This window comes from Lolium rigidum, chromosome 3 (assembly GCF_022539505.1).
Source record: "Lolium rigidum isolate FL_2022 chromosome 3, APGP_CSIRO_Lrig_0.1, whole genome shotgun sequence".
In the NCBI taxonomy this organism is placed as follows: Eukaryota; Viridiplantae; Streptophyta; class Magnoliopsida; order Poales; family Poaceae; genus Lolium; species Lolium rigidum.
In genome coordinates, this window is record NC_061510.1 from 375,393,700 (window position 1) to 375,413,454 (window position 19,755).

At 45.3% G+C, this 19,755-nt stretch overlaps 1 protein-coding gene and 1 long non-coding RNA gene across 3 annotated transcripts; both read right to left on the reverse strand.

Annotated features, from left to right (window-relative positions):
- Positions 1-543: 543 nt before the first annotated feature.
- Positions 544-5,583, reverse strand: LOC124700571. Of its 2 annotated transcripts, none has more exons than XR_007001777.1 (3): positions 3,910-5,583; positions 3,157-3,202; positions 544-1,600 (listed from the first exon to the last, which is right to left on the reverse strand). It is a non-coding gene; the product is annotated as an uncharacterized LOC124700571 (long non-coding RNA). The 2 variants fall into 2 exon arrangements; XR_007001776.1 differs by having other exon boundaries at positions 3,157-3,209.
- A 113-nt stretch (positions 5,584-5,696) lies between these two features.
- Positions 5,697-7,551, reverse strand: LOC124697480 (pentatricopeptide repeat-containing protein At3g04750, mitochondrial-like). The gene has a single exon (XM_047230065.1). It carries the CDS (start codon positions 7,549-7,551, stop codon positions 5,734-5,736), a length of 1,818 nt encoding a protein of 605 aa, XP_047086021.1. The 3' UTR covers positions 5,697-5,733.
- Positions 7,552-19,755: the final 12,204 nt, after the last annotated feature.

The following is a 19,755-nucleotide window of genomic DNA, read 5'->3' on the forward strand; positions in this document are numbered from 1 at the left end:
GTCCTTACAACTTCGTCCGCATCACGTGCAAGTCCCCGCCTTTGCTTACAGATCCTCAAAGTAGCGTTTTTTCACACCCTAGATTCTGCAGACTTGCCTAGTCACGCCCTGGAATTACAACAAGCAAGAGATTTTTGCTGCTCGCGTTTTTATCGTGCTGATCTGATTTAATTTGACTACTACTGTAAATTTTTTAATCATTTCACTCAGAGTCGTAACAGAAAGCAAGGTACTGCGAAATTCAATTTGAAATCTCGTTTTCCCATTTTGACAGTGACACTCGAATCATCTGGAGCAGAAGTCTCAAGAATGAAATTGTAGGGCTTCAGAAATTCCATGAAACTTCCAGTCTCAAGCAAATTTCCATAAAAAAAAGCATAATAGTCAGCACGATACATGCACAATAGCAGGAGACCCACTCACCCACATGATAAATTGTTACTACCAGCATTACAACTCTCCCAGCGAAAATATCGGCGGCAACCATAAATTACGTCACAATACTCATGCGGTCCTGTTAAAAAGTTAGGGGCAGGACCCTACCTATTTTCCATTAAAAGGCAGAGTAAAACTAGGAGAATTTAGAAGCAAGTTTTACATATACGGGAACAAGCAAGCTCAGGAACAAGAACCCAACAAAGCCTCAGCTTGTAACTGAAAACTATTACAGTGATATCTGCATTTGCATCGGCATGGGTAACTGTTCCACAACACCAATTCCATGGGTGCAATTATCTTGAACTAGTAGATCCTACCCGGAACCCTTGATGGATATGTCAAGCTGCCAGGTATGACCCCAAAATCAGCTTGTAGCAAAGGTCGTGTTCATGCCACCACCACCAGGCTTGCACCTTCAATCCTTCAGCCATCCCCTCCTCGAGGGGCATCGACTGTTAAAAAGGTATTGCCCGTCAACCCCATGCCTTGCTGAAGCACCTCAGCCTCCATGTCTCATAAGGCACAGCGTGCTTGTGTAACCATCCCCGTGTTCAGGTGCAATAATATCTGCTAAGGGCATTATCTATGTTGTCAGCTGCAAATTTGATGCCATTCTGCAACAACGGCCTGGATCAATCATAATACATGCCCACATGAGAGTGTATGGGCTGTTGTCACTTATGTTGAACACATCATATTCAGCTGCAGCAAATAGGGAGGCATGTCAATATATATATACCAGGTACTTGCTGCAACAGCAACCTCTGACTTAATTCCATTCTCCGAATGAGAATAACATGCACTACCAGTGTATGCTGTCCAAAAGGAAGGGTAGCAGATAATAATGTTTATCATTGCAACAAAAGGGATTTTATGTTGATGGCATGGATATATGGACGGGCTCAGTGAAAATGAAGCTCCGAGCGCACAATTGTCAAAGGCTCACAGCACAAGACAGTTTGTCCAGTGGTTAACAAACGGTACAATGTGGATTCATGGATGCCTGAGCTGGAAAACACATATACCACCGGGAACTCATACAGCCATGCAGGTCCTCCTTTGTATGCCACATGGAGGTGAGGCGGTGATTTGTGACCCAGAAGGCATGGCGCATATGACAGGATATGCACTAGGCAGGGCCATACCTGAGAAAACAGAAGCCCTGTACAAATTATCAAATTAGGCTCAAGTTTTCAAGTTTTCTCTATTCACACGTCAATATTACATTTTTCGTGAATTATTGGACATGCTAAAAAGAGAGCACCAGCAATAGAGGTCAAACCCACCATCCTTGACACAACATGCCGCTGTACTTGCTTGTGCGTGTTACAAGCAGAAGCAACTCATGGTTTGGGTTTCTTTTTCCTCTGTTTTACACATTTATTCGCCATGAGCAAAGTTAATAGCTTTTCAACTGTGACTCCAAATAATAAACGGTTCAAAGCTAGCTCACGACTAATTGGTGTGCTATCTCAAGACTACTCCCCAAAGCTAGCTACGTAACGGAACTGATCGATTAGTATTTTTAGCGCTCGTCAAATAGAGCTAGTAGAGCTGTACTGACGAAGTTCAGGTTACAGTGGTGGCCGGTGGGTCGACCCCGCTGGCCCAATGGGTCTCTCGGTGCCGGCTCTACTGGCCCGATTCTCACGTGAGGCCGACCCAGCTGACCCAATGGCCCTGCTATTTTGGGTCAGGCCACTGACCCGGTGGGTCGACCCGGCCCATTCCCATCCTTAATTCTCGTGCTGAGGTTGTCAAAACGACATCCACTTAAGACATGTTTGAGTGAAATCTCTTTGAAATTACTTTTTAAGTGATTTAATTTCTGAACCCTCCTAGTCTAGCCCAAGAATTATTTCTTTGTAACAAACATGTGAACTTCTAAATACAAATACATGTTCTAAGATATAGCACTTATTGTTACAAAAAATTGGAGTTAGATTTTCATAAGATATCTTCTCCAAGTTTAATAGGCCCAATGCAAATAAATAATGAACACAATAGTTAGAATTGACAAGACCACTCCCAACATATCAATGGGAGTGGAGGATACCAGTTCATTGTTGCCAACTCATTTCTGTAGGGGAATCATAAATTAGCTATGAATAGGACACTCTTGGAGAGTCAAAAAAATTTGAAGGAATCTTGGAGAGTCAATTTCACATAGAACATTTTGTCACTGTGTGTTCAAGTTGAGAAGAGAAGCAAAGGAATGGAGATTCCTAGGAAGCTAAACAGGTCAAGAGGAGACGTGGTGATTCGTTGGAGTGTAATTGCCACTTGACAAGGCCTTGTACAGGTGCCTCACGTTTGGGCCTCGGGACATGGCTCTGCACAACAAGCATCAGGATGGATGGGTACGATGCTTTGTAACAATTTTGTTCTAGACATCTTCACATTGTAATAATGGATGGTGACGATGCTTTGTAACAATTTTATTCTAGACATCTTCACATTGTCATAATTTTGTTCTAGACATCTTCACATGTTTGTACAGGTGCCTCACGTTCGGGCCTGGGGACATGGCTTTGGACAAAATTATGACAATGCACATTAGACATGCTTAGTAGGTAGTGAGTAGTAACAAGGATACAGGGGAGAAGATTGGTGACGATTCGCCTTAAATAGAATGAATTGCATGATTAAAAGAAAAAAAGATTGGTGAAAGAGTTACTTCAGTTATTAGTGCACTGTGTGACTAAATTTGCTCAATACCTTCACCGGTTTGATGATCAGTATTGCATGCACAGTTGCTGGCTTTCTGCATTCTTCCAATGTGGAAATGGGGTCAGTGGTCATGATAAACATATTTTAATAAGGACACTGCGTTGTGGTTGGTCATCACATCTATGAAACTGTAATTATCAAAGAGCAGATACTTAGTGAATGGGATATAGGTACAGTTCAACATGTCACTGATCAGGAGGATTCCTATTTAAGAACAGACCTTAAGATATCTACAAAACCGTGTTTCCAGATTCTCAAAACCAAGGTATACAACTGTAGTATCTTTCTACAGTTCTACTTGATCATTACTTTCTGCAAGAATACATTCTAGCCCATTGGCATGCTGTAGTTTGAAGCTCAGAAATTCCTAATTCCTAACAGAAGATAAACATAGGGTATTGCACATTACTTATGTTCTTGACTAACGCTCATATGGTGTTAGCCTATGGACCTGAATGATTGATGTCAAGTTGCTGTTTCACCGAAATATGACAACACTAAAAAAATAAAACTTTGGGGAAGGGGCACAAAAACTATGACAATGCATGAAACAAGTTTAGAAAGTAGTGACTAGTAACAAGCAATACAGGGGACAATTGGTGATGATTCTCTTTAAATTTAATGAGTGAGAAAAAATGTTTGGTGGAAATAATCGGTTCAGTTATTAGTACACTGCATGACTAATTTGCTGGTATCGTACTCATTTTCCTGGAAAACAATAAGAGAACGAACATTTGTTACCTTCAACAGTTTGATGATCAATATTGCATGCACAGTTACTAGCTTTCTGCATTCTGCCATTGTGGCAACATGACCAGTAATCATGATAAACATATCTGCATAAGGACATGGTGTTGTAGTCGTTCATTGTATCACGCACACATCCATGAAACTGCAACTATAAAAGAGCATATACCTAGTGAATGGGGTATCGGTAAAGTTCAACATTCACTGCTAACATTCCTATTTAAAAGAGCTCAAGATATCTATAAAACTGTGTTTCCAGATTCTCAAAACCAAGGTTTACTGGAGTAGTATCTTTTCTACAGTTTTATTTGATCATTACTTTCTGCAAGAATACATTCTAGGTAATTGGCACACTGTAGTTTGAAGCTCTAAAAGATTTCATGACAGGAGATACACATATATAGCATATTTAGAGTACTTGGTACATGTCATGAAATTTTATTCCCTAATTTTCACCTTGTTACATATGGCATTATATAGATTCTTTGACTAACAATCTTAATTCAGAGGCATCTGAAAGGAACCATGTGTCAGGATTACATTATGCACCTGAGTGATTGTTGTGAAGTTGTTGATTAATAAACACTTAGTGCTGGTATAAAACAAGAACATCCTTCCTCACTCAAATATGACTAAAATGGAAGTAATATACTTATATCTTGGTATATGTAGAACTTGCATCAAACAGTACGGAGTAGCCTAAAAGAGAAGTGCAGGTTTCTTCTCAAGGAAGGTAGGGCATACCGAACATTTGATCTTCTCCTTAGAAAATTAATTGTTTCATGCTTCAAGTCCACAACTCTTGGAAAACAGAAGTGACGGGAGATGGCAACACCACTGTTTTCAGGCAAGTATTAACTTTTCTCCAACAGGACATGCTATTGGTTTATGGATAGTACTATTCCCTGAAATGAGAAGTGTGGTCCTCTAGGAACAAAAGATAACACATCAGCAGTTTTTATGAAATGTAGGTTCAGGCAACTTACTTTTCGTGTAAGAAAGAAATTTAGAGTACAAAACTAAGATTTATGAGGGCTACACAACTGAGTTATACCTAACTTATTAGGCGACATTGCCAATGCTCAGGTCCTATCGCCGGCCATCAAGGATGAGATATTCTGGAACTTCTCTTTGTCAGGAACCTACACTGCCAAATCAGCATATGATGCTCTCTTCTAAGGAAACTAAATTCCCCCACTGGAGTTCAATCTGGGATTGCTGGGCTCCGCTCAAATGCAAAGTGTTTGCTTGGCTGGCGGTGGCTGATTGCTGTTGGACATCTGAGTGTCGCCTCCGACACCGACTGACAGAAGACACATGCGCCGTCTGTGATCAAGCCACTGAATCCATTTCTCATCTTCTGACACAATGCTCCTTTGCTCAGGAAGTGTGGCATGATGTTTTTGCTCACCTTGGGATCCAGCCCTGCATGCCGCCACCTGGAGTACTTTACTTCTTGGTTTAAGTCTGCTCATTCCAGTGCACCACCCGCCATCCAAAAGGGAGTCAAATCCATCATCATCCTGACAATGTGGAGACTTTGGAAGCTGTGCACTGACTGCGTTTTGAACAGAGCCACACCTATCAACCTTGAGCTTGTCCACTCCATTTTTGATGAGGCTAGATTGTGGATGTTAGCCGGCCCCAAGGCATTACCTTGTCTGCAGCCCCATGCTCGGCCTCCAGATGCTTAGCTCTGTAGGCTAGTGGGTGCTGGCCTTGTATAGTTTCAGTTTTCCTCTTTCTCTTCCTTTTTTTTGGAGTTTGCTTTGTACCTTTTCCATCATCTTGACAGTTTTCTTCTAATATAGGAAAAACTTAATAGGCGGCATCATTAATAGCCAAACCACTAGCACCTGCTGCTTTTCTCACGCCTCTTCTTTCCATAGTCTCCCTCACTTTGTCACTGTAGTTCCAGTGACCACCAGCAGCATACAGGTTAGAAAGCAAAACATACCCACCCTCTTCAGCGGGTTCAAGACGAAGGAGTTCTTCCGAAGCGATCTCTGCAACTTCAGTATTCTGACAAGCTGAACTTGCACTTAAAATGGAACCCCATATAGAGCGACTTGGCTTCATTGGCATAGTCCTAGCCAGTCCTACTGCATCAGACAGCCTACCTGATCGTGCAAGGAGATCAACAATACAGCCAAAGTGTTCTATTCCTGGTTCAATGTTGAAGCTTTGTTTCATAGTATCAAAAATCTTACACCCTTCATCTAGCAGACCAGCATGACTACATGCACTCAGAACAGCAACCAAGGTCACGCCATTAGGTGCTACACCCTCCTTTTGCATATCCCAAAACAGGTCCAATGCTTTGGTTCCATGGCCGTGAAATGCAAGGCCTGATATCATCGCTGTCCACAAGGTAACATCTTTATCCAAGGCCTTCTCAAACACAGCATAGGCTAAATTGACATTTCCACATTTGCAATACATGTCTACGAGAGCAGAAGCCAAGAAAGCATCTTGAGTACCATATTCTTTAACCACCCAACCATGGACACTCTTTTCTGGATTCGATTCCCCTTTGCCTATAGCTGCATAGATCAAAGTAAGAGCAGTAACCTTATCAGGTCTTACACAACTGGCGATCATGGCATTAAATAGCTCTACCACCGCAGCGAATTCTCTGCATCGAGCGTACCCAGCTAGAAGAACATTCCATGATATTAGATCCCTGCAAGGTGCATCAAAGAAAAATTTCCTAGCAAGGTCCAACATGCCAGCATCAACGAACCCTGAGATTATGGTGTTCCAGGAAATGTCATCCTTCTCCCAAGCTTCAGCAAAGACTCTGATGGCAGTGTTCATCTCACCACATTTGGCGTACATGTCTAGAAGGGCATTGCTCAAAATCAATCCCCTGTCTGCTATGCCCATCCTCCGCAGGACCGCGCCATGAACGGACCTGCCAAGAAGCGTGTTCTTCAGACGTCCGCAGCAGGAGAGGAGAGCAACAGCAGCGTACTGATCAACACCGATCCCCCTCGACGCCATACCACGGAAAAGCTGCAGCGCCTTGACGCTGAACCCTCCCTTGGCGTACCCTGACAGCATGATGTTGCAGGACACCGTGTCCAGCGCCGGCGCACACCGGAACATCGCCTCGGCCGTCCCCGCGTCGCCGGCGTCCAGGTACATCTTGATGAGCGAGTTCCGTAGGTACACGCGCGAGTGCAATCCGTTGAGGAGGACGTGCGCGTGTACCTGCTTCCCGACCGACGAGCGCTCCACGGACCTGAGCAGCGCCAGGAATGTCCGCTCGTCGGGGGCCGACGGCGACGCGAGGATGGACTTGTAGAGAGCGACCGAGCGGCTCTGCGAGGGGCAGAGCGCCGCGAGCACCAGGTTGTAGATGTAGAGGTTTGGGCGGGGCGTGAAGTGCTCGAAGAGGAGCAGGCCCTCCCGCGTGTGCTCCGGGAAGGCGACGGTGGCGAAGTGGAGGAGCCGGCTCATGGGGAAGGTCTCGAAGGCGAGGCCGAGGCGGAGCATGTGGGCGAGGATCGCCTTGAACGGCCGCGCCCCGCCCCGGCACCGCTCCAGGAGGACCAGCGCCGGGTGGTTGAGACGCAGCGAGACGGTTGTGTCCCAGGGGCGCGCCGCGGTGGCGGCGGCGGCGGCGGTAGCCATCGCGGAGGTCGCGGAGTGGGCACGTGTGTTGCCGGGTTGGAGGGAGGAGGGGATTCTCGCCGCCGGCGCCGCGCCGTACGAGCAAGTGCGGCTCCGCCGCGGAGCCGGCGGCGGTCGGCTCTAGTGGAAAGCCCAGTAACCGCGTGGCAGTGGAAGAAAGCCCACACAAGGAAGCTAGACAATTAGAAGAAAAAAAACGAATTGAGGCCCATCTAGTGAACAACGCAATTGTTTGTAGCTATTTTGTGTACTCTAGAATTTTCCAGTATATTTGGTATTAATCTATATTACTTACTGACAATTAAAACCATGCACTCTTGAAATATCTCTCAACTTTAGGTCATTTCCATGATATTTAATGGTACTAAAATAGACGCAAATACATGCATACAATGCAAGTCATCTAAATGGCAAACCGTTAACATAATGACATATAATTGTGTGCATGTTATCTCAGAACTAAAATAGTTCATTTTATCCAAAATAATTAAGATGCAATATTTCGAAATGGAAAAATAATTTTCATCTTTCTTAAAATATATGTTTTAACTTTGTATCAAGTGTTAAAGTTTGAAATTATGTATAATAAATAGTTGTACTAGTTATGATTGTATGTAAATAGACTGAGTATAGAGAAGTAAAAGATTTTAGTATAAAATTAAACATACAAAAGTTTTAATTGATGTAACCGTTTTACGGATCTGACTTCACAGAGCGCGTCTCGGGGTGTCATGCTAAGGTAATGCAACAACTTTTAAACAATGGAGTAAAAAACTTCTACCACAAAGTAGAGAACATTGTAACAACTTTAAGCAACACAATTTTTTTTTAATCTTAATTAGTGATCTTCCTCCTCTCCCTTCCACCGAATGACTACTTGCACCGCCATATAAATACTTAGAGCATCTCCACCGGGGCGCCCCATAGCGGCCACGATAGCGTTTTGGGGGTCGACGACCACAATGGGCTCACACCGGCGCATCCCAAAAAAGCGTCGGCGTGTTTTCGAGCCCAATAGAAGCGTCGTCAATCCTGTGTCGGCCCCTTCATCGAGGGCGTGGATCGAGTGCGCTCGCGCCTCGTGGCACGTTAGAAACCGCGCATGGGCTCCGCCTGGCAGCCAGACGCACCGCTTTCCCCACCTCCCACCCACCCCCGAGCCGACTCCCACCCATCTAGATCGCCATCGTCGCTGTCGCATCCCCTGCTTGCAATAGACACCGCCGCCTGTCCGGGAACCGCCGTCCATCGACACGGCCACTACCCCCTCAACCGACGGCTGCTATTTCGACCGGAACAGAGGTCGCCTCTGCCGCACAACCGTCCCGCCCGCAAGGTGTTCGTCAGATTGCCGCAATAGACAGCGACGACGAGATGATGGTGCAGTTGTTCACGGAGGAGCGGAACTATGCGGCTGTCCGACGGAAACATCAGCAGCTGATTTTGACGAGCTTGCTCTGTGTTTGCGAGCCTTTGTTCGGCGTGCCTCGACGCGGCGGCTCAAAGCCAGGAAAGAGGAGGAACATCAATGGGCATCGTCCGATGTCTTGCATACGGAGCTCCTCCAGATACAGCCAATGACTACCTGCAGATGACAGAGTCGACATGTTCACAGACTCTCTACGGGTTTTGCCAAGCCGTCATAGAGGTGTTTGGTAAAGACTATTTGAGAGCACATGATACCCACAAGTATAGGGGATCGCTGAAATCTTCGATGGGAAGTATTATCAAAATTTATAGTTCGACTCAAGGGAAACACAAGAATACTAATAAGACTTTAGCAATTGAGACGTCACTCTCAACCACACTTGTGTACCAATGAACTCACAAAGAAAGTGGTGATTTTATAGCAGTTGATTCAAAGCATTAAATAAAAGTAAATAAAAGCAGCAGCAGGTTTCTAGTTTTCACCGGAATTAGTAATGTGAAACTTGTAGTGGCTAAAAGTGTAGGAATGAGGCAGCAATGGGGTAATATATGGATGATATTGATCATGTAATGTGATCCAACTAACATAGCACTCATCTCTAATCCAGTTGTGTGTAGGTGTGTGCTCCAAATATAGTTATGCGTACTAACTAAGAGAATTTGCATAACATCTTTTGTCCAGCTTGCCCATTTCACCGGTGCCAACTTAGAACTACAAGCAATTAAGGTCTACCCTTCCGATCGAATAGAACGGAACAAAGCATTAAGATTCATGAACACACATAACCCTTGAAATTACTACATCTCACCTTTGTTTTTCCCCACCTGTCACTGATGTCTACGTGTGCTTCTATTCTTGTAGACAGTGTTGGGCCTCCAAGAGCAGAGGTTTGTAGAACAGCAGCAAGTTTCCCTTAAGTGAATCACCCAAGGTTTATCGAACTCAGGGAGGTAGAGGTCAAAGATATCCCTCTCAAGCAACCCCGCAATTAAGATACAAGAAGTCTCTTGTGTCCCCAACACACCTAATACACTTGTCAGATGTATAGGTGCACTAGTTCGGCGAAGAGATAGTGAAGTACAAGTAATATGGATGATTATAAGTAGTAATTGCAATCTGAAACAAAAATGGCAGCAAGCGAACATGTAGCAGAACTTGTTGGAAACGGTGTTTCAATGCTTAGAAACAAGGCCTAGGGATCATACTTTCACTAGTGGACACTCTCAACAATGATCACATAATTAATAAATAACTTCTCCTCACTTGTGCTACTCTCAAACACTCTCTTGTTGGATAACAAACACCATTCATTGTGTAGGGCTACAAGAGCACCCTCAAGCCAGAGTAAACAAGATCCACAACGTCATAAAGGAATCACACACGATGCGCACACTGTCACCGTCACACCGTGGAGAGTGAATCCGGAGTTCATATTAAAGTAACCTCTAGAGTGCATAATAGACCATTGCAATTTAGACCGAGTACTAACATAGCATACTGAAAGATCGAGATGTCGCCTAGAGGGGGGGGGGGTGAATAGGCAATTACAAACTCTTGCGGATTTTTCTTGTAAGAATGCGGAATTAAACTAACGTTTAGTTTACAAGCACAAAACCTAAATATGCTAAGCTCAACTAAGTGTAACAATGGCAAGTAGAGCTAAGCAAGATAGGCACAAGATATATGTAGCACAAGTGATAGCAAGATATATGTACTTCAAGCACGATGGCTATCACAAGGAAAGAGAGCTCGGGTATAGAAATAACCGAGGCACGCGGAGACGAGGATGTATTCCCGTGTTCCCTTCCTTTGCAAGAAGGTACGTCACGTTTGGAGGAGTGGAGATCCACGAAGGATTCCCCGCGCCATGAAGTCTCACCCTATTCTCCGAACCACACCCACGAAGGATAATGGCCCTTTCCTTATGGTTAGCTTTTCCTCTGCTCCGGAGATGTCAAGCTCCACAACCACTTCACAAGCTCCACGAAGGAGAAGCCCGGGCCTCTTCACAATCTTCTTGAAGAGATCACCGGAGCACCAACCACCAAGCCAACTAGGAGGTCTCCCTCCAAGAGTAACAAGCTCACGGTCTCTCACTCAAACTAATCGTGGTGGAGAGCTCAACACTATGCAATGATGCAAAGCAAGAACACTAGAGGTGTTCAAATCCTTCACACTCAAATCCCACCCAAACAACAAATGCTAGGATGAGATTGGAGAGGAAGAACAATGGGGAAAGTCAACAAAAGACTCCAAGATCTAGATCCCAAGAGTTCCCCTCACTTAGTGACAAGGTATTAACTTATCAATGCCTACGTATTGTAGACTAGGGTTTCGTTGGAAGTAGAGGGAAAGTAGATCTCGAAGGTTTCAGCTGAAAAGTACTCGACGATTAAGAAACTAGGGTTGTGTTGACAATTGATTCGATCCTCTCTTTGTCCCTCGACTCCCCCTTATATAGGAGGCGGAGCCGAGGATTCGTAATACACAAGTTACAGAGTCCGGGAGGGTTTCCAACCCGTCCCGCAAGATTACAAGTAGTACTTCCTAATACAACTCTAGCTTTCCTTAATAATAACTTGGGCTTCCGATTCTTCTTATTCTTCGAGCCGTGGGCCTTCAGTAAACCCCGGGTACCATCTTCGGCAGGCCCATTGGGGATGCCTATGTCAGTAGCCCCCGAGATTTTGCTTGAATCGAAGAATCAGGGAAAATCTCCAACTTTAATCATTCAATAACTCTGCCAAACTTATCACATATTTTTGGATATGCAATCATATATTGTACAGGGATAATGGTAGTTGGGGCTAGTTCATCTGACGGATCAGGTACTAGTTAACTGCTCTAGTGGCAATCCGCAAAAACCTACTTCAAGATCACGTCCCTGGACATGATCTCGGGATACTGGTGTAAACTTCGACAGGTGCCGCTTAAGGTCTTACCATTCTGTCGAGTCCCAGTCATATTTTATCGGGTACCTAACGTGTCCGTTAAGATTTTCCTTCGTATCTGTTGATACGGAAAAAAGTTGCAAACCGACGTCAGAGACGGCGCCACGCCGCTCAGAACGGATCTGGGGTCTTACCTTCGCAAAGTTTTGCGGCATTCAGAGATTATTCGCTACTTTGGCGCTCTGAGAATATATTGTCGAGTGCTTTTTCGGCTGTTGGAATAGCACATTTTATTGAGTCAACGGATGACTTATTTTGTCTTCCCGATGGGATTATATGTAGAGTTATTTGTATAACTCGAAATATGCTCACTTCTTCTTTTTTCTTCTCTCTTTTTTTTTTTTTTTTTTTTTATAATTTCATCGGGCACGCGAACAGCGTTCCCGATGGGAGTAGCCCCCGAGGCTACAGCCAAGGACTTGTGCTTGGTTGTAGGCTCAACACTTTAATGCCTCATGTTACTATATTTTCATTCTTTCTCGAACTTCATATCTATCGGGTGCGCGACCAGCGCTCCCGATGGGAGTAGCCCCCGAGGCTATGAACAAATGCTTGCATTTGGTCATAGGCTCCCGCCATTTCTATTTTGTCATACTCGAATTTTTTCTTTTTTCCAAAGTAGCCCCCGAGCATTTGATCAAAAACTTGTATTTGATCAAAGGCTCTCGAAATAATCAATAATCTTCCGCTATCGACATTCTTATAAAGCTTCATAGCCGAGATTTTCTCTTGCCAAGGTGACATCATTATTGACGATAGCCACGATCACTGTATCGGGAAAACACGAGAACTGCTCTCTCTCTGTCTTGCGGGCCCAAATTTCTTATCAGGTTGACACGTCGTGCAAGTGGGGGACACACGTCCTCCACTTTTCCTGGCGCACGTACTGTAGCGCCTGTTCCTTCCCATCTTAGTGAAATTGCGTTTTTACCCCTTGTCCACGTGTACACCATCTATCTCACAATTTCTCCATCCAACGGTGCGTCGATTCACCGCACCTCTATTTAAGGTCATCGTCTTCCTCCTTCCATACTTTCGCTTGCGCCGCTCCTATTCTCTCCTCTGTCAAAATCCCCATTGCGCCCAACACATCTCGAGCTCAACCATACTCACGCTTTTCTCCTGCGCCATTGTTGATGCCACCTCGGAGACTCACCAGGCACAGCACTCCCGAGTCCAAGATGGCAACCGCGGATCTGGGGAGCACTGAGTGGGAGAGATCCAAAATCTCCCCCCAAGACATCAACTTGCTGAAGAAACTTGGGATCAGCAAGAAGCAAGACGCGCTGCGCTTTCCCAGCGAAGAAAGCTATCCAACCCCTCCTATGGAGTATCCGGTCAGTTTCGTTGACCACCTCATCCGCGGCCTTTCTGCCCCCATTCACAATTTTCTACGGGGGTTGCTTTTTGTGTACGGATTGCAACTTCACCATCTTACTCCCAACTCCATCCTCCACATCTCGATCTTCATCACTCTTTGCGAATCCTTCCTTGGAGTCCAGCCTAACTGGTCTTTATGGAAACGCATTTTTCTCTATCGCCGTAATGGCTCTGCCAATGTTGCCTATAACATAGGCGGCGTTGTTATCTGCGTTCGCCCTGATGTCGAGTACTTTGACGTCAAATTCCCTGACTCAGTTCAAGGGTGGCGCAAAAAATGGTTGTATATCCACGAGGAGAACCATGGCTCATTTGAAGACAACATTCCTCCTTTTGATGGTGCCGAAAAAATCTGTCGCCGTCGGTCTTGGGATGCAGAGGCTACCGACGAAGAAAAAGCGGCGACAGAGGCGCTAATGACACGTATCCATCAGCTTCAAAATACCCGTGGACAAGAATTGTCGGGTATCCAAATCACAGCGTATTTCCTTAGGATTAGGGTGCAGCCTCTACAAGCTCGCAAAAACCCCCTTTGGATGTATGCTGGCGATGAAGATGTGGATCGCCTGTCGACAGATTTATCGGTCAAGGACTTAGAAAAACTTGTCCGAAAAATCTCGTCGCTTAGCAAGAAAGACACCGTCCCGTCATATTGCCGTGTGACGCCATATAGCGCCACCAACACGCTCCCGCAGGTAATATGTTTTTATCATCTGTTTATTCATGCAATCTTTTCTTTTTTCCTTTGGTACTATTATTTCTTCGACTGCTGTTACTAATATAAATCCATGTCGATACTTTGTCTATCTTGTCCAGAACCATAAAACTGCGTCGCCTCTTCCTCCCCTTCCCGAAGGTGGGGAAGTCGAAGAACGGGTTGTTGTCACCGACGACAACGAGGGTACTTCTCGCCCTGAGAGTGAAATCGCGGGTTCTCGAAAATCCGCGGCATCCTCTGAAAAGGAAGTTGAAACCGAGGCTACCGCATCGACACACTCTCCTCCCCCAGCTGCTTCTCCAAAGAACAAGCGAAAAAGGGACGAAGTTGTCGATTCCGGCACCTCCAAAGCCGGCGCTTCGCGTGCCGAAGAAGTTATTCCTGATGCTGAAGGGAAAACTTTCAACCCTTACGAAGATGCTCTTGTCAGCTCGTAAGTTCCTGCTGCTCTTGGTTACGTGCTCTCGATATTTTCTCTATTTTGTTTCTTATCTTGTCGCCTAATTTATTGTAGTGGTGACGAGGATGAAAATACACCTATTGACGCGACTGCTCGAACGAGTACGTCCCGTACTTTAGTTGTCTCTGAAGCTCAACCTGATGGGGACGAAACTTCGCCTCCTCAACAAGACACAGAGCATCCTACTCCAGCTGCAAGCCCCCGAGCCCCTTCACCAAAGAGAGCTAGTGTAGAACCAGCTAAGGAGCTTATCTTGTTAGCTGGTAGTTCCACGGCTCCTTCATTGGATGATGTAAGTTTTTCACTCTTCTTGTTCCGAGCATTTCAGTACTTTCGACTCCCCTTTGTTTTTTGCTAGGTGCTGTCGAACTTTCTCTTCCTATATTGACTTCTCTTTTCTTTTGGTATTCTCTTCAGCCTTTGATGAAAGAGTTTATCCGTCTCGGTACCCAATTCGTCGGGTACCGTGACCATGCCAAGAAGCTTGAAGGTACCCCCTTTTTTATCTGCTTCCTCTGCTAAATATACTCCATTATCTTGTCATAACATTTACTGTCTCTTTTTATGCCAGAAAACCTTGCGGAATCCAACAAACGCGCTGACGCTCTTGCTATCAAGTTGGAGCAAAGCGAAAGAGCTCGCAAGAAAGCCGAAGCAGATGCTGCCGCCGTCGAAGATCTTCGAAAAAGACTTCATGACGCAGAAACTTCTTTGAGCGATAATATAGCTCAGCAGTCTGCTCGTGAAACAGAAATTCTTACTCGCTTGGAGTCGCAGAGTCGACGTTTTGTTAGTAAGTACTCATATCTCTTCTATTTTTTCGGATCATCAAATTCTTCTTGTTTCGCTTCTGACAAACTTTTTTGTGGCTCACTTAGGGAGAACGCAGCAAGATTATGAACTGGATAACCCTGAAGGTGATTGCCTTCTCGACGCTCTTTCCCTCCTAGAAATCCACGGAGATGAGGCGCGTGAAGGTCTTGCCGATGCCAGAGCAGGTCTGTCATAGCTATTTCCTTACTTCTTCCCGAAGAATGAAGAACCCATGCCTTTTGCTGCTCTCGCCAAATGCTTCAAGTCCCAAGAAGATCTTGGGCTCAAACTTCGCCAGGAAGGCTTGAAAGTTGGCGTTGAAGGCACTATCGCCTTGGTCGCCGACAGCCAGCAAAATGTCGACTGGGCAAGAGTTGGCGACACAAAGGAGATGGAGACGAAGAGGTGGCAGTCACTGATTAAGGCTGCCAAGCCAAAATCAAAGAAAATCCTCGCCTACCTCGGATGCAAACCAACTCCTGCTCCGAGCTCTTCCAAGCCAGAGGTCAAGTAGACCGTCTTGCCTGCCTTTTCTTTCTTTTCTCTTTTGACGTCTGTCGCCATAGATGTAGTTTGCGACAGCGCACTGTTGGTTTACTAGGATCCCAACTCTTGCGAGAGCTATGTAAATACTTTGAAGATCAATGGAAATCTATTTTGCTTGATGATTGATGTCGCACTTTTATTTCCAGTTGGTATTTGATAACTACACTTCAACTCCTCGTCCTTCCGATGCTTTTCCTTCTTCGTCTTGTTTGAAGAAAACACCTGTTGCTGATGAAATTAATGAGGATTCCTCGAGTAAGGGTTCGGCACAAGATTTGGAAGAACTTCGCCAACAACTCCAGTCGATGAAGAAGCAAGTGCTTATGACAATGGAGCAGTCTCGAAAATCGTTGGAGAGGGAAAAAATTGCGCTTCAACAAGCTCAGGATGCTCTAGCTGTAAAAGAGGCCGCGATTAAGGAGGCTGCCGAAGCTTCTTCTCGAGAGAATTACATGCTCCAACTGATGAATGATTCCAGCTTGGATATGACAGGTATACTCCATTCACTCGACCGTGCTTGATGTTGTTCTTGCTGTTCTTCCTTCCTTACTTGTTTTTCCATTGAACCAGGTTCATTTTTGGATACCGTTGCTGAGGATCAACGTGTTGAAGCCCGATCCAATGTGCTTCTCGGACTTGCCGAAGAACATGGTTCCAATTTTTGGGTTACGCCTGAACGTACCCGCCAAATCGTCAGATTTCAAGATCGTGCGGGTCAGGTCCGTGATTTTCTCGACTTCTGTACAAGGACATTGTCCTTAGTTTACAGCACCATGTTCCCGCGCAATAAGATGCCGGAAACCCTTCCTGATCTGATGGATAAATTTCGGGATGCACCTCGAATCCATGGATTTGTGCGGGCCCAACTATCTGCCGGCGCCAGATTTGCTATGATGATGATACAAATCTGCTATCCCAAGTTAGACATGAGTCGAATTGTTGCCAAGTGCCTAGCCAAGATGGCGAAAAGGAAGAGGAACATTGGCAAAATTGATGACATTGTGACCCCTGTCGCAGAAGAGATGATGGATGAACTTCTTCGGATGGACGCTGAGTTCTTCGTGAAGGGCAGCTATGCTGAACATAGTACTCGTACTGCAAATAATGAACGGATGACCATAGATGATATACTAGGCAACAATTGAGAGTCTCTTTTGTAGCTTGTCGACTTTTCTCAGGAGTTGCATTTTGTATGTTGTAAACATAATCTATATTGTAAAGCCACGAAATATTTTTATTTTTCCTCATCAAGCCCCCGAGCGTTTTTGGTGGCGGTTTTCTCTATTGTGTATGCGAGGTTGAACCAAGGCAAGATAAATTATATTGAGTGTACTATTTTTGCGGGTATTAGCCCCCGAGCTTTTTTGTTGATCACTATTTTGTACCGTCTTTTTATTTGGCGAGGTGCTTTGCACCAAGGCGAAATATTTTTTGCAAGTTGTATTCGTCGGCATTGTATATATATATATTATGACTTCTGGGCACAAGCCCCCGAGCATGTCGAAGAAAAAGATGTATATCTCCACTATCTTTATTATATTGCAGCACCGCGAGTCCGCCTCATTAAAAACCTTTTCCAGCCCCACTCGGTGCCCTGAAAAAGTAAAAGAGTGCGTCTGAAAACTCGCGGGCGTTTTAGTACATTGTAGTTTTACAAGGAGGACTATATTTCGACTCTAGGCGTAGAAACGCCTGAGGTGTGCCACGTTTCAAGGATTTGGCTCGACAGCTCCTGACTTCTTGTCCTTTATCCTGTATGCTCCTCCTTCGATTACTTCTGTGACGATGTAAGGGCCAAGCCACGACGACTCGAGTTTTTCATGGCTTTTTTGATTGAGTCGTAGAACCAAGTCTCCAACCTAAAAAGATCTTGGTCGCAAACGTCGACTGTGGTAGTTTTTCAGAGCTAGCTGGTACTTAGCGACCCGTGATAACACTTCGTCTCGAGCCTCATCAAGTGCGTCGACATCGTCTTCCAATGCTTTTCTGGAAGCTTCTTCATCGTATTCCGTGACTCTTGGAGAATTATGCTCTATTTCTATCGGCAAGATCGCCTCGGCTCCATGGACCAGAAAAAACGGAGTCTCCTGTGTCGCTGTATTTGGTGTTGTTCGGATGCTCCATAACACACTTGGCAACTCCTCTGGCCAGGTATGTCGAGCTTTTTCCAATGGTCCTAACAAGCGCTTCTTAATGCCATTGCAGATGATACCATTGGCTTTCTCGACTTGGCCGTTGGTCTGCGGGTGCGCAACTGACGCGAAGTGCAATTTGATGCCCACCTCTGCACAGTATGCCTTGAATTCCTTGGATGTGAAATTATCGCCATTGTCCGTGACGATGCTATGAGGTACTCCAAATCGAAGGACAATGCTTTTCACAAACTTGATTGCCGACGCTCCGTCTGGTGAATTTATCGGCTTTGCTTCTATCCACTTGGTGAATTTGTCGACAGCGAAGAGCATATACTCGTATCCTCCTGGCGAGGCCTTATGTAGTTTTCCCACCATATCGAGACCCCATTGAGCAAAGGGCCAAGACAGCGGTATTGGCATCAACTCAGCTGCCGGAGAATGAGGCCTTGCGGTATTGGCAAGTTCGTACTATCTCCTTCGCATCCTCGATTGTTGTCAACCAATAAAATCCTGCTCTGAAAACCTTTGGCCGCGATAGCTCGACTGCTTGCATGATGACCACATATTCCCTCGTGGACTTTCTTCAGAATTATCCTTCCTTCTTCGGGTGTCACGCACCTTTGTAGCACACCCGAAATACTTCGCTTGTACAACTCCCCTTTGACTACAGTGAAAGCTTTGGATCGTCTAATAACTCGCCTTGCTTCAACTGGATCGTCGGGTATTGTTTTTCTTAAGATGTATGATATGTACGCCTGCATCCATGGAATTTGCACCATCATTACTACATCCTGTTCCTCTTCTGCTTCTAGTGCTTCTTTCGTAGCCCCCGATGGATTCTCGTCCTTCTCCTTCTTCTTTGGGTTTTTCGGCTTTGTAGATCTCTCTGTTATCTCCTCCCAGAACACGCCTGGTGGAATCGCGAGACACTGCGACCCAATGTTTGCAAGAACATCGGCTTCATCATTACTTAGCCTGCTGATGTGGTTTACCTCGCACCCATCAAACAGTTTCTCCAGCTCGTTATACACTTCCTTGTATGCTATCATACTTTCGTTGATCGCATCGCACCGATTCATGACCTGCTGGGCCACCAATTGTGAGTCGCCAAAGATTTTTAGTCGGGTTGCACCACAAGCCTTCGCCATCTTCATCCCGTGTATGAGAGCTTCGTACTCTGCCTCATTGTTAGATGCGTTTGGGAACGTCATCCGTAAGACATACTTTAATTTGTCGCCTTCAGGTGATATCAGTATCACGCCTGCTCCAGCTCCCTCTAATCTATTGGACCCGTCGAAGTTCATAGTCCAGGTTTTCGATAGATCTGGTGGTCCCGTATTTTGTAGCTCCATCCACTCTGCGATAAAGTCTGGTAGGATTTGCGAATTTATTGCTTTTCTTTTTTCGTACGTGATATCCCGAGGGGAAAGCTCTATTCCCCAAAGGGAGACACGACCCGTAGCTTCTGGATTGTTTAATATATTGGATAAAGGCGCCTCATTGACAACTATTATCGGATGTGCCGAAAAATAGTGTCGCAACTTTCTTGCTGTTGTAAACACTCCATATTCTAGCTTCTGGTACTGCGGGTACCGCTGTTTTGAAGGAGGTAATACTTCACTGATGAAATATACTGGCCTCTGTACTCCATGGAGTTTTCCTTCTTCCTCCCTTTCAACTACGAGAGCTGTGCTGACCACCTGAGGTGTGGCTGCAATGTACAGCAAGAGGGGTTCCTTCTCCTTGGGCACCACCAAGATTGGTGGTGTCGA